We start from the raw sequence: 14,334 nt of genomic DNA, 5'->3' as shown, positions 1-14,334 counted from the left end.
ATTCAACACCTGATCTAATGTGCTGGGACATAGTTAAAACATGGACAGGTACACTTAAGATACCGCATAAAAGCACCTTCAGGTTATGTACAAAAGACACAAATTAAACATAAAACGAACTTCATGCTTAGACCTTGGAGCCATCCTCAGGATTTTATAATGTACTCACAAATATCCTAAAATCAGGGAAAACTTCAATTACAAAACACTTTTGGTGTTAAGCATCTTAGATAAGGGATATTCAACCTGCAATTTTTTTCTTTGCACAAAAAGATGATTTTAGGTTTCCTTTATTTCTTGACTGAATAGACTAGTTACTAATTCTTTGATTTTAAAACAGCCAACACCTTTCTGCTTAGTCCTGCTGGTCATAATCACCTAGAAACATCTTTGCAGGTTTTCAAGGTCTGACTGGAGAATTCACGCCATTCTCTGCCCTTACCCCAGACAGAGTTTCTCTGTGTAGCCCTGGCTGTCCTGAAACTCACTCTGAAGACCAGGCTAGCCTTGAACTCAGAGATCCACCAGTCTTTGTCTACCAAATGCTGGGATTAAAGGTATGTGCCACCACCTACTGGCTTGGAATCCACACCATTCTTAACATGGGGTCAGGACAAAATGGAGATATTTTTATATAAATCTTCCAAGTTAAAATTCCATATTTTAACCTTAAACTTGAAATCAAACATGGCTTGTTGCTCTTCTCTTATGCTTTATTAAGACAGAGTCTCATGCAGTCCAGGCTGGCTCTGAACTCATTACATGCCAAGCTGACACAGAATTTTTGATTGTCCTGCCTCTGCCTTTGAGATCAAGGGTTTTGTTTTGTTTAAAGCAAGGCTTTGCCTCATAGTACAAGTTGGCCTTAAATTTGCAGCAATCCTCCTGTTGCAGCTCCCTGAGTGCTTGGATTACAGGTGTGAACTACCTGCTCTGACTGTTTTTTTCTTGTTTTATAGTTACTCTTTGGAGGACGACTTGGAAAAATGAGATGACTGTGTAGATTCTGAGCAACTGGGTTTCTCAGAATGGGACTGTAAGAAACAGTTTCCCCCTAAACACAGGTTTCAATTGTGCTACAAGGAAGAGGCCACCAGGGGCCAGCAATGCACAGAAGGGGCCCCCTTAATGTTCTTGCTTACATATGAAAATAGCACCAAACAAACAAATAGAATAGAAATAAGAAAAATAGAATAGAAAATAAACAAGTAGAATAGAAAATAAGACAGACATCTTTAGCTGTATTAAAAGCTAAACAGGGTACACATGAAGAAAAGCTTTCATTTGAAATTTGCCTGAAATCTTTTATAACACATATGCTAGGGAGATGGCTCTATCAGTAAAATGCTTGCTACAGAAGCATGAAAGTCTGAGTTTCATGTACATATCTGGGCATGACGGTATGTATGCCTTTAGTCCCAGTGCTGGGAAAGAGACAGCAGCAGCCAGGCCACAGTAAGCCGCAGGCCCTAGTGAGACCCTATCTGAAAACACACAGTAGGTGGCTCTTGAGAACACCATTGGTTGACTTCTGGCCTCCAAACACACGTGCGCGCACACACACATGAAGACACATCTGCAAATATGTGCACACCCGAATACACATAAATATGCAAAGATGTCCTCAGAAACAAAGTCAAGTGCACTGGTATCTATACACACACAAACAATGAGAACATCAGCCATGAGAGTAAGACCACATAAGAACTGATGATTTGAAAACTAAAATTGATATCTTTTTTCTTTTTCTCTTTTGGTTTGTTTTTGTTTACAAAGAAGCTGTGGTGATTTTTGGCTCAAAAGTATGATTTTTACATTACAAATCCTACTTCTAATCCTTAAGTAAAGTTTGGTATAGAGTATATAGTATTTCTTTATGTTTTTGTTGACATCTTTAGACCAGGTCTCATGGAGACCAAGCTGGCCTTGAATTTGCTAACTGGCTATAGCACTGACTTGGAACTTCTGATCTTTCTGCTCTACCTGCCACGCACTGAGATTACAGTTGTGTGCCATCATACCTGGCTTCTATATTTAGTATTTTTATTTTTGTTTCTCTCTCCTAGCCTTACTAATTAAAACTTTATAGTAGTCTTTAAGAATTAATTATCCCTGCATCAATGATGTCTCTTTGACTCCTAGATAACTGTCCTCTGTTCCCTAGCATTTTATATTCACATTAGCACCTAATTGAAACGTTTCAAAATGCTGGGTCTCTTGGGACAGCACCTTAGAGAGCATTTACATAAGATGGAGTCCTTTCTACCATATGTGGTAATAGTTCTATCTAGTCCTTTGGAGCTAGCACAAGACTTGTTCTAGGAAATACTGCAGAATGTTCCATGCAGATAATGAGGACTAGTTACAATTGATTGAGGTTTTTCCAGTGTCTCAAGTTACAATGATTCACTGTCTTAACCACTTCTGTTGACAGTTTCCTCTTCTTCTCCAGGGTCACAGACCATCTGGTAAACATAGCAGCTGAAGACCCTGTTGGGCTTCTGTTCGATGTGCAGCACCAAATCTCTGTCAAAGTAGACTTCATGGCTATATGTCTGTAACAAAACACAGTCACACTGGATCTGCTTTTGACACAATCATATTCAGTGCCACCAAAGTACCATAGCACCTGCCTATGCTCCTACATATATACACAGATGCAGAAGGCTTGTCAGAAATGGATGGATTTTTCATTATTTATGTGCATGTAGATAAAAACAGAAAAATACAGAAAATGTAGAGAATAGAAAGAGCTCTGGGCTTAGGGGCTTGGATATGCAGTTCACTGTCAGAAGAGCACTTCTGTCTGACCCATGAGCACGTACAAGTGTTCATACCTCTCAAGTTCTTACTGATAGGAAAAGACCTAGGCAAAAGTATGCTGTTCTTTGTTTTACTTTTGTGTGTGTGGAACGTGTGTACGCTCACATGTGTGTGGATACCTGTGTGTGTGCATGGGTGTTGTGTACAGGCCAGAGAGTGATGTCCGATGTCTTCCTCAGTTCCTCTCTGCTTTATGCCTTGGACCCGGAACTCAGGGATTTGGCTAGTCTGGTCATCTTGCCTCTGAGATGTTGTCTTCACCTGCAAGTTGGACTGACACACCTGTCAGCATTTATGTGGTAGGTTCTGGGGTCCCAAACCCAAAGGTCTCACATTTGCACAGCAACTGAACCATATCCCCAGTCCACTTGAAACTTCTTCACTGTCACTACCAACTCATTTTAGGTGGTGCTGGGAACTGAACCTACAGTCTGATGGGCTGATATTTGGAATAACAAATATTTCCAAGTGCTAGAACCCAACTTGCTTAAACATTGCTTGCCCCTTAACTAACTATGAGAGATAATTTCATTTTTAAAGATGTTACCAAACTCAAAATTGGGAGCAAAATAAAAGACTATGGTAAGGAAATAACATGTCTCAAGAATCACAAAGTTTTCTTTGTGTTTTCTCACCAGTCTCTTCAAGGATATTGGTAAGATGGTATTCTTAATGCTAACAGAAAGAAAGCTTAGAAGTACTCATTTTGTCTTGTATATTGGACAATAACTTCTTTCATGTGGTCACAGCACAGGTGAATCTGGACTGAAATGGACATGTTCTAATAAATGGCACCTGTAAAGGAAACCCTTACAACTTAAGTGTCCCCGTGGTTATACATACCACATCCCATGACTCCACTAGTGGGATGCTTTTGAGCAAGGTTCCATACTCATTACAGTGGAAATCCAGGTGAGCTTTTCCTTCAGCATCTATCTGAGTGACAGCTACTACGGAAAGCAAGTCCAACTCATCTTCATAGTCCACGATTTTGAAAGTCTTGGGGAACAGATGAAATTAGGGTCAATTCTAGTTAATAAGCAAGAACTAATTCTACATTCTAAATGTAATTATTCTATCACTTATGAAAACACGACAGAAGGAAGAACAAGTGAGAGAATCAGTAGAAATGTATCTCTATGTATACCCATACAACATGGGTCATTCTCCAGATTTCCACATGTTAAGCAGTAGCTATAGACTTGGCAAACAACTAGAAAGCACACTGGATCCCTTGGGGTTGGAGTTATAGGCCTTGGCCTATGGCCAGTTTGTTGTTACATGGGTGCTGGGACTCAAACTCAAAGAACAAGTGCTCTTAACTGGCAAGCCACCTCTCCCATTTTGTTTAGCTTTGTTCTGTTTTCCTTTGCTTCTATAGGGATTGGAACTAGGAGCCCATGCATGCTATGCAGGCACTCTACCGCTCAGCTATATTTATTACTCACCATGAAAAATGTGCTTCTTAAAAACAATTTATCTTTAAAAATAGTACATATGTGTGTGTGTGTGTGTGTGTGTGTGTGTGTGTGTGTTTGCATGTGCTCTCAAATGCAACGGTGGTGTACCCCTTTAATCCAGGACTTGGGAAGCAGAGGCAGAAGGATCTCTGTGAGTTCAAGGCCAGCCTGGTCTACAAATTGAGTTCCAGGATACCCAGGACTCCATAGAGAAACCCTGTTTTGAAAAAATAAGCTGGGTGTGGAGGCGCATGCCTTTAATCCCAGCACTCGGGAGGCAGAGGCAGGCAGATTTCTGAGTTCGAGGCCAGCCTGGTCTACAAAGTGAGCTCCAGGACAGCCAGAACTATACAGAGAAACCCTGTCTCGGAAAAAAAAAAAAAAAAAAGTAAACCAAACCAACCAAACAAACAAAATTCATACCTTACAAAAACAGTAAGCTAATCACGTTTTCAAGTTATTTTGTCCCCATAAACTTTACTACAAATAAAAGTGTGTGAAGACTGAGATGAGATCACAGAAGGGGGTGACACTGAGTGGACCACACCCCTTCCCCATCCTGCCTGCAGGGGTCCCTGACTCCATGTCTGCCCTGGGCCAGGGAAGCATTAATTGAATGAAAATGGACTGTAGGGTTATCTTTGGTTAAGGAATACCTCTTGTTCTGGGTCATCATCCAGAAGGCTGACATTTCTTTTCACCACACGTCCAGAAGCTGTAACCGTGATTAAATTTTCCTTCTGATGTGGGGCCGGGGGAGGAAGAGAGAAGGAAAATCAGAACATGCTCCACTGTGTGAACTCAAAGACAACAGTCCCCGAGTGCAGGTAAACCAGATGGCCCTTCCCAGGGCACACACTCCTCTGGCTGACTGAGAATATTCCAAATATCATTTAAATCTAATTTTCAATCCTTTACTCAGTGAACAATAATTTATTTGAATAAAAGCTTTAAATGGGCAAATGCTAGGATAGGCAAAAACTAATTAATTAAACATTGCAGATTCGCACTTTATTCATCCTTCTGACTTTTGCCTTAACACAGAACAGAAAACTAAAGGTGGATCTGAGTTCAGAAACTTCCCTCTTCAAGGGCCTCAGCTTATACACTAAAGGCAAACTACCAGCTGCAATTAAGGCACGGTATCTGGTTTTAAAATATTTATACCCCACCTTAACCTCGCACAGCTACTTAGAACCAAAGACTGACAAATCAGCACTAAAAATTATGAAAAGAAAAAAATAGAAATAAGTGAGATAAATTCAGTATAATCACCTCTCTTCAAATCTCACATGTAAGTGGGAGTAAGACTAGCTCCTCATGCAGAGAAAGTAAACAGACTCTGAAGAGTTGTGATGTTTGCAGCTATCAGGCAAACATCCATATTACAAGTTACACAGACAGTGTTCTATAGAAAGGATATAAGATATTTTTGACTTACTCTGTCTTCTCTATTGGCCCAAATGACAAAATCTTCAGAGATCTGATGCTGAGAACTATCATTTTCTACCTCACTTAGCTTCAAGACTCTGGAAAGGAAAAAGAATTCCAAAAACTCAAGATTGCAAAACACCACCAATCTGCCAAAGCTAACCTCAGATGAAGCTCAACAAAGGGAATCCGTGGCAACTCACGTCTCCTCCCTGACTTATCTGTAACATTAATCTCATCGTAAAATCCATAACCTTCTTCACATTCATCTTTGTGAACCAGGAAAGTGCAGCTATGAGTCGTGGTGCTTACACAGGTAAAGCAGCAGCTGGCTCAGCTCTAAGTCATTTTTCAGCCTGTTAATGACACTACAGTGGAGAGCTCATCTCTTCCCCTGTGCAGCAGGACTTGAGTGTCTCAACCCTCACACCAGAGTTGCACTGTTGTTTCTGTAGAACACACAGCTAAGCATAGCACTTAGAGTTAACAGCGAGAGAGACAGGACAGCAATTAATTGGAATGCTGGATTTTCACAAGAGAGCAAAATCTGCCACCGACAATACCATTTTTTTAAGGATTATATTTTAAGATTTGGATTTGCAGAGTATAAATGATCTCATGGGTCAAGCTTATTAATCAAGAGAAAGTAAAATAATTTGCTTTCCACCCAAAGAAATCTGTTCACATCATTAAAATACTTCAAAAGTACAATGTTCTTAAAGGTCCAAGTGCCATAGGCAAAGAGAACAGCAAGAAGCCACTGTGGCAGGGACAACTGGGTACACAGTTGCCAATGATAATCAGATAATGTTTTAAAACCAGAGATGAGTTATCTCAATTAGTAACAATATAAAAAGGTGCTTATTTTTTAAAACCTAGGAAAAAGCCAGGCTTGATGGCACATGCCTTTTATCCTAGCACTTGGGAGGCAGAGGCACGTAGATCTCTGTGAATCTGAGACCATCCTGGTCTACAAAGCAAATTCCAAGACAGCCAGGACCACATAGAGATGCTGACTAGAAAAAAATTAAAAAGAAAGAAAGAAAGAAAGAAAGAAAGAAAGAAAGAAAGAAAGAAAGAAAGAAAGAGAGAGAGAGAAAGAAAGAGAAAGAGAAAGAGAAAGAGAAAGAGAAAGAGAAAGAAAGAAAAAGAAAGAAAGAAAAAGGAAGNAAGGAAGAAAGGAAGGAAGGAAGGAAGAAAGAAAAGATTTCAGACTTCTGGCATGAGAGATCTTGGTCTTGACTGGGCTAGTACACAAACTGGGGGTGAGAACGGTAGAATATTTCCAGTTTTGAATCATGGAATAACTAGAATCAAACAGACAGAAAAATGTGTGAGAAGAAAAGACCTAAATACTGAGGATAAGCTGCAGTTAGAGGAAGTATGGGTAAAAGATAAAAATTTGAAGTCTCCAATTTTGATGCCAAAAAAATTTTCTTTGATGCCAAAGAAGCCAAATGAAGACCATTTTAAAGCAGACGGTCAAAAGCCAACAGTGAACAAACACAAATCATCCTTCCGTCTGGAGGGCGCCAGAGACTGAACCTGGGGCCTCACACACTCTAGGCAAGTACTGTTCTGAACTACATCTCCAGCTCTTTTTTTTTTTATTTAGAAATGAGGTCTCACAAAGTTGCTTAGGCTGGCCTTGAAATTAGAATTTTCCTGCCTTGGCCTTTTACACAGCTGAGATTTCAGGCGTGTGCCACCTGGCTCAGCTATCTTCTTTCTCATCTATCCTAAGAAAACTTAGACCCACTGTGGCACAGTCCTGCATCCCCAGTGGTCAGGGCACAGAAGCAGAAGGAAGTTCAAGGCCAGCCTGGGCTACACAAAACTTGCAGCCAGTATGAACTACACAGCAAATTCCTAAGAACAAAGCAAAACAAACAACTAAAACTCAATGAGGAAAGAGTAATAATAATTCCCTTTCATTCATTCATGTATCATCTGTCAAGGAACTTATGTGAGAAACTTACAAGCAGCAATGGCAAAGCTAAAGAATAAAACCAGATTTTGTAGATGATAGTCTCTCAGGAAATTCTCCACACAAGTGAATATTTCACAGAATTACAATGGTTTCAATTGAAAACAACAATGTCAATAAACATTACAAAAATTGCTTTTAATTTTAAAGTGCTAAAAAGATTGCTCACTTGACTTGATTTGGGCCAACATGTATTATTCTTCCAGAAGCGTCAGGGTGGAAATAGATCCAGTCAGATTCTAGTGAACAGCACTCCATTTCTTGGATTCCATTTTTTGCCTGAAGTTGGAAAAAATATTCATGGGAGAGATTAGGAGGGTAAATAATTGTCCAAATATAACCCTTTGGTAACTCACAGGTACAGGGAAGAAAACTGAAGCAGCTGAAGTGGGACGGGTGTGAGGGCCAAATCAACCTGAGACATTCTGAACATTTACAGTCAGAGATGGCATGGATTGCTCCGTGCCATGCGTAGACCTGAGGCTCCTCTATCTCACGCATGCACTTTGTGTTGGGGCCTATAGGGATGCCCTGGTGTCACTGCTGCCATTTGATTTTAATTACACCCAAAGCAAACAGCAACCCCATGTTATGGCTTCTTAGCCACAGACTAACACACAAACAGAACAAATATTAGCCCAATGTTTGGAACCTATTAAATAGCAGCTCTGACTCCAAAGTCCACGAACTTTCCATTACTATACACACACAGTTCCCTACAACTTCCTCCTCCCAACCCTGTCCACAACTACCTGTCAATCAGAAGAGTAGGGAACACTCACATAAGCACGTAACCAAACCAAGAGTCTGATACAGGTCACATACTAAGTCAAATATTAAACTCTCATATCTGAGAAGAGTCTAATACTGATTAGCATTTAAGACAAGAAAAGAATAGTCTTATTCCAAAACATGTAGGTATGCTTAGACATCAAAATAAAGGAAAAAGCCAAGTGTGGTGGTGCACCCCTTTAAACACACCACTTGGGAGGCAGAAGCAGGCAGAGCTCTGAGTTCAAGCCAAGCCTGGCCAGGGCTACATAGTGAGATCCTGTCTCAAGAGGGGGAGTGGGAGAGAAAGAAAAAAACACTGTTTTGTGTTCCTGTGGACTCATAGGTTTCACCTTCGACACAGCAGCACCAGGAACCAATACCAGCTTTGGCAATTATTTATATGTGTGATGAATACTGGCCTGACCAAATGTTGTAATTGTTAATAGAGAGTATGCAATACCTATGATTAAAGACCACTTATTTATTTATGAGAAAACATATAGAATCATTTCTTATATACATAGGATATACAGTGCGCAAGGTTTGACTGAATGCAAAATTAGGTGGAAGGAGAGAAAGAGGCAGTGCTGACTGAAGAAAGCCCTGGAGGTGAACAGTCAAACCAGGGCAGGAATCAGCTCTTAGAAAATCTTCTGTAAAATGTTACAAAAGAGGGTTTCACTGAGGGGAATGGGACCGTGGGAACTGTTAGATGTGAGAAAATGGAGAGAGAGTTTTCTTACAAAAGTAAAATAGAAGACACAAGACACAGTGGCCTCTGACATCAGTAGAAGGGAAGAGGACCCCGAACATTCTGACCTTAAGCAAGGTGAAGGGCGCTGACCTATGACTAAATGGCGCTCACAGTGGCTGACTGTGCAAGGACCTTGGAAGGCACGGGTGAGGGGTAAACTAAATCTACTTCATACAAAGTGAATTTACCTAATATAACGAGATTCAGAATAACTATATTAACTCAGCAATACAAGCAAAGATGAGGGCCACAGCATGCATGGGTCAGGAATCTTTGTTTGGGGAATAGAAGCAACCTGAAGGAAGAAAATGTATACCTGACCACGCTAGACCTCAACAAATGATTAAAAGGAAAAAATCAATTAAAAAACTCATATTTTGAAAGTAAATGAAGATGAATTTAATGGGTAGAACGTTTGCTATTTTGCCATGAACCGTTTCTTCCTGTGGCGCCAGAAGCAACTTGAGGAACCCTGACAATGAGCCATCTCAGCGCCAACACTGTGAGCGCCATCTGGTTCTGCTCTCTTCAAAATCAACAACACATTGCACAGCAATTTCAGAGGCAGCCTAAGCCTGTTCTAGCAGCGGTTCCCACGGTGGCATCTAAGAGACGTTTTCCATGGGAATCCTGCAACAAAACCATTAGCAATGAAACCCTTCACTATGTATGGTGACACACAGCTACAGTCTCAGCACTTGGGAGGCCAAGAGGTAAGCACCAGGTATTCAAGGCTAGTCTTGCCTACATACTGAGTTTGAGGTGAGCCTGGGCTACACAGTGTTTAGCACAGAGCTGGGGGCTGTGAGGGAGAGAATGAACTAGAATCCTTGGTGTTCTAATACCTTTCAAACAGTTGTTGTTTTAAGATTCTGGATGAGAAAGCACTATTTCCCATATTCTCTGTATACTAATTTGTTCACAGACTCTGGGTGTGGTGGCACACACAGACGCTGGGTGTGGTGGCACATGCCTTTAATCCCAGCACTGGGGTAGCAAGGCAGAAGAAGATCCAGGAGAAGGAGTTCCAGGCCAGCCACCACTACACAGGGACCCTGTCTACATAAATTCCTAAATGAATGAAAAGGTAATTCCTAGACCTACAGCATTACTAGAAGAGTAGAGAATAAAAATTTCTAATGTAAATTTACTGCTGAAAGGTTGAGTACTCATGAATTACCAAGGAATTATCTTTTAGGGCACGAATATGGAAAACTCCTTTCTGTTTCTTCTTGTTAGGTGTGATGATGTAGTGCCAAGGATGGCCTCCAATCTGGAATGCATTCTCCAGGGATGAAACTTCAAAGAGTGGAGGTGGTGAGTCTGTAGGGATGAGCAAGAGAAATTTATTAGCTTCTCATTCTGGGTGGACTTGCACCCTTCATTAACTAGGTTCAACCCTTCTTGGTTCATATACATAATTTACAATGTTCCATTAATGAAAGATTACTATGTTTGAGTGAATAAAATGCAGTCAGAATAGCCGGACGTGGTGGTGCACGCCTTTAATCCCAGCACAGGAGGCAGAGGCAGGAAGATTTTTGAGTTCGAGGCCAGCCTGGTCTACAAAGTGAGCTCCAGGACAGCCAGGGCTACACAGAGAAATCCTGTCTCGAAAAACAAAAACAAAAACAAAACAACAACAAAAAATTGCAGTCAGAAAAGAGATTTGCTGCCTAGAGAACAGAAAGTCAGTAGAAAACAAAATGAGGCTAAGAGCTAAATCTTTAGGCATGTATTTTGGTGGGAATGTGTGGCCTTCATGAGAGCAGACAACAACAGCAACAACAACAACAACAACAACAACAACAACAACAATAATAAAGGAGGCTGAAGGTACTTAGTGTGGGGGGTTAGGGAGGCAGATACATACAAAAGGTGCAGCTATCACCCAGGAGCTACGTACGAGACTCTGGGTTAGCCACAATGTCAAGTCCCTGAACAACCGTAGTGGCTAATCAGGTCTAATAAGTCTTTATAGGCAGAGAGACCTTCCATATCACAGGCTAACAGCTAATTTTACAAAAGCTGTCCCGTGTTACATTTCTTGTCTAGAAGCAATATTAGTCTGAATGGATACAGCCAATTAGGATGGGGTCTGGCACAATGGAGACACCACCACTAGTATTATCATCAAACAAGTTGATTTTTACAGACATATCCAATCAGTGTCTTGGGGATGGACATCAAAGGGACTGTTGTTGGTGCTTTCTTCTCTTCCTCTTTGATCTCCATCTTAGTTATAGTGTCATAGGTTTGCTCTCACACTGTAAGGAGGCCCTACAGTGAGGTTGCAATGTCTTTCATGGCTGTAGATAGATAGCTCATCTATAGGCTCTTGATTTGTGCTTCTACCTTGAGCAACTTTGGGTTATAAAGCTACTCGTCTTAAAGATATTCCTCTCAGAAAAGACTACTCAAGCAAGAGTTACATAGGAAATGGAAATGTGTGCTGGGGAGGCTCCTCTTCCTTCTGAGTGCTGTCCACAGGGGACATGAAACGGATCATGAAAAGTAGCTCACAAACAACTGTGAGGAGACAGAAGTACCTACAAAGCACTTAAGTTCTTTTTAAGTACTTAAAAAGCGTTTAAGAAAATGAAAATATCTTCAATAAACAAGGTATTTTTAAGTAATAAAATATCAATATTCTAGTATTAAGTCAAAGGGCATGTGTCAGTAAATTATGAAAGAAATTCAAACACCATGTGATAATAAACTCATGTTTGGTTCCCAGGACTTACATCATAATTATCTACAACTCAAGTTCCAGGGGATCCAGCACCCTATTGTGGCCTCTGCTAGCTCCATACATGCACACAGTGACTTACACACAGCAGGCAAGAATCTTTTTTCCTTTTGATTTTTTTTTTTGAGACAGGGTTTCTCTGTACAGCCCTGGCTGTCCTGGAACTCACTCTGTACACCAGGCTGGCCTCGAACTCAGAAATCTGCCTGCCTCTGCCTCCCGAGTGCTGGGATTAAAGGCGTGTGCCACCACACGCGGCCTGCAGGCAAGATTCTTAAAAGAGTTTTGTGAGTATGTTTATACTGAACACAGGAGTTATTTCTGAGACGAGGAGGTATTGCTAGCTTTTCATAAAACTGACTAATTCACTTAGAAATGAGAATTAGAAAATTCTTAGAAATTCACCTAAAAAAAATAAATAAATAAAAGCTCAGTGTTTAATGGTTAGAAACAGGTGAAAGGGCTGGAGAGACGGCTCAGGGAGTAAGAGCACCGTTCTTCCAGAGGTCTGTCCTGAGTTCAAGTCCCAGCAACCACATGGTGGCTCAAAACCACCTGTAATGAGATCTGATGCCCTCTTCTGGCATGCAGGTGTACATGCAGATAGAGCACTCATATATACACAAAATAAATAAATCTTTGAGCTGGTGAGATGGCTCAGGGGTTAAGAGCTCTTCCAAAGGTCCGGAGTTCAAATCCCAGCAACCACATGGTGGCTCACAATCATCCATAATGAGATNTGACACCCTCTTCTGGTGTGTCTGAAGACAGCTACAGTGTACTTACACATAACAATAAATAAATTTTTTTAAAAAAAGAAATAGATGAAAATGTTCTCAGCATCTTAATGAATTAACTTAATGAAGTAACTCTTAATGAATTAGGAATAGAGACAAAATTATTAGGATAATGGCATATATCTAACTGGCTCTTTTAACCAATTTGCAAACTGACTGCAAATTGTCATTGGATGCCTAAGAAGATGAGGACAGAGGGAAGCCATCTCCACAGAGCTCAACAGACACTCAAAGGTCTGCTGTCTCCACAGAGTGCAATAGACACTCAAGCATCGTGTAATTTGCTAATTCCCTTAGGCAGATGACCTCCCAAATCATTCAATTATATTATTCTATAGCAGGAAATAAATTTGTAAATTAGATTTGGAACATTATTATTTTGCTTTTTTTCCCCTTTGGGATAAGATCTCATATAGCTCAGGCTAGCCTTCAATTGCTGGCTTTTCACTAACGCTGAATTATAAGTTGGTTATAAATTATAAGTGATTTTTTGTTTGGTTAGCCTGCCTGCCTGCCTGCCTGCCTGCCTTCCTTCCTTCCTTCCTTCCTTCCTTCCTTCCTTCCTTCCTTCCTTCCTTTTTTGAAGGAGTCTGATATAGCTCAGGCTGGCCTCAAACTATGTAGACAAGGATGACTTTGAACTCCTGATCCTCCTCCCTCTACTCCCAGGTGCTGGCATTTTAGGGATGAGCTACCACATCTGGCTCAGTAAGATAATAAAATACAGAAAGGTTTTTTCTATCTTTACAGAGTAATGCATAACTTTCTTTTTTTTCTCCTGAAGTCTAGGATCTGCCTACCTTTAAGTAGCATAGCATTAATATTTCCTTTGAAAACATTATCCTTAGAAATGAACAGATTTAACAAAAGTAAAAAACAAAACAAAACCCTAAGCTCTAAGGAAGAAGGTATGAATCAGTGTAACTCAGCATTTTCCAGACAACAAAATCAAGGACCAGAATGGCTCAGCATCCCCAGGCCTTCACATTAATGAATGGGTAGAATTTTGCTGACTTTCATTCAATAATAAGATACACACATACACACACACACTCACACACACACATGAAAGTAAAATGAGTCAGTGCATACATAGAAAACTTACAACGCATAACTATTTATATGAGCACTTACTTTCTTAAGAAGAAAAGATAGTGTGTAGCAGCCATACCTGTGATTTTAACATTACAAGGAATGCCAAAAGGAGCCTCTCCTACAGTCCCAGTAGTCCCGCCCTGACTGCATGCACACCCTAAGTCAAGTTTCTGTTGCATGAACTAAAAACAAAACAAAACAAAAATGGTGGCTTTAGAGCCTGTTTATTTGCTCTCTGGAAAGAAAAAATAAAATTTAATGTACATGACAGAGAAAATGTCTTTTTTTTTTTTTTTAAAGTTAAAAATTCCTTAATTTTTTATTCCTGGTACCACTACCACAATTTACAGGGCAATATACCTGATGTAATGAAAAGAAAAAGAAAAAGACAAAGCTACAACAGATAAAAGACCTCAGGAATGTACATCTAATTGACACTACATTGCATTAATCAATAGCTGCAC

At 40.3% G+C, this 14,334-nt stretch overlaps 1 protein-coding gene across 2 annotated transcripts in view; it reads right to left on the bottom strand.

The window, feature by feature from the left end:
• Positions 1 to 508: 508 nt before the first annotated feature.
• Dcaf17 (DDB1 and CUL4 associated factor 17) overlaps positions 509 to 14,334 on the bottom strand; it is a 32,459-nt gene continuing 18,633 nt past the window's right edge. Inside the window, exons 8-14 of one of the 2 annotated variants that reach the window (XM_021192976.2) lie at positions 13,947 to 14,052; positions 10,410 to 10,552; positions 7,871 to 7,980; positions 5,725 to 5,812; positions 4,940 to 5,023; positions 3,667 to 3,822; positions 509 to 2,555 (exon numbers count right to left, since the gene is read on the bottom strand). In XM_021192976.2, coding sequence (XP_021048635.1) covers positions 2,415 to 2,555; positions 3,667 to 3,822; positions 4,940 to 5,023; positions 5,725 to 5,812; positions 7,871 to 7,980; positions 10,410 to 10,552; positions 13,947 to 14,052 — 828 coding nt within the window. In that variant the 3' untranslated portion in view covers positions 509 to 2,414. Of the gene's footprint in view, positions 2,556 to 3,666; positions 3,823 to 4,939; positions 5,024 to 5,724; positions 5,813 to 7,870; positions 7,981 to 10,409; positions 10,553 to 13,946; positions 14,053 to 14,334 lie in introns of those variants that run through there. The other variant, XM_029536850.1, reaches the window with a different exon arrangement.

The sequence above is a fragment of the Mus pahari genome, chromosome 3, assembly GCF_900095145.1.
Source record: "Mus pahari chromosome 3, PAHARI_EIJ_v1.1, whole genome shotgun sequence".
Taxonomy (NCBI): Eukaryota; Metazoa; Chordata; class Mammalia; order Rodentia; family Muridae; genus Mus; species Mus pahari.
Note: the sequence above shows the minus strand (reverse complement) of the source record. Positions and strands in the feature narration are given on the sequence as shown.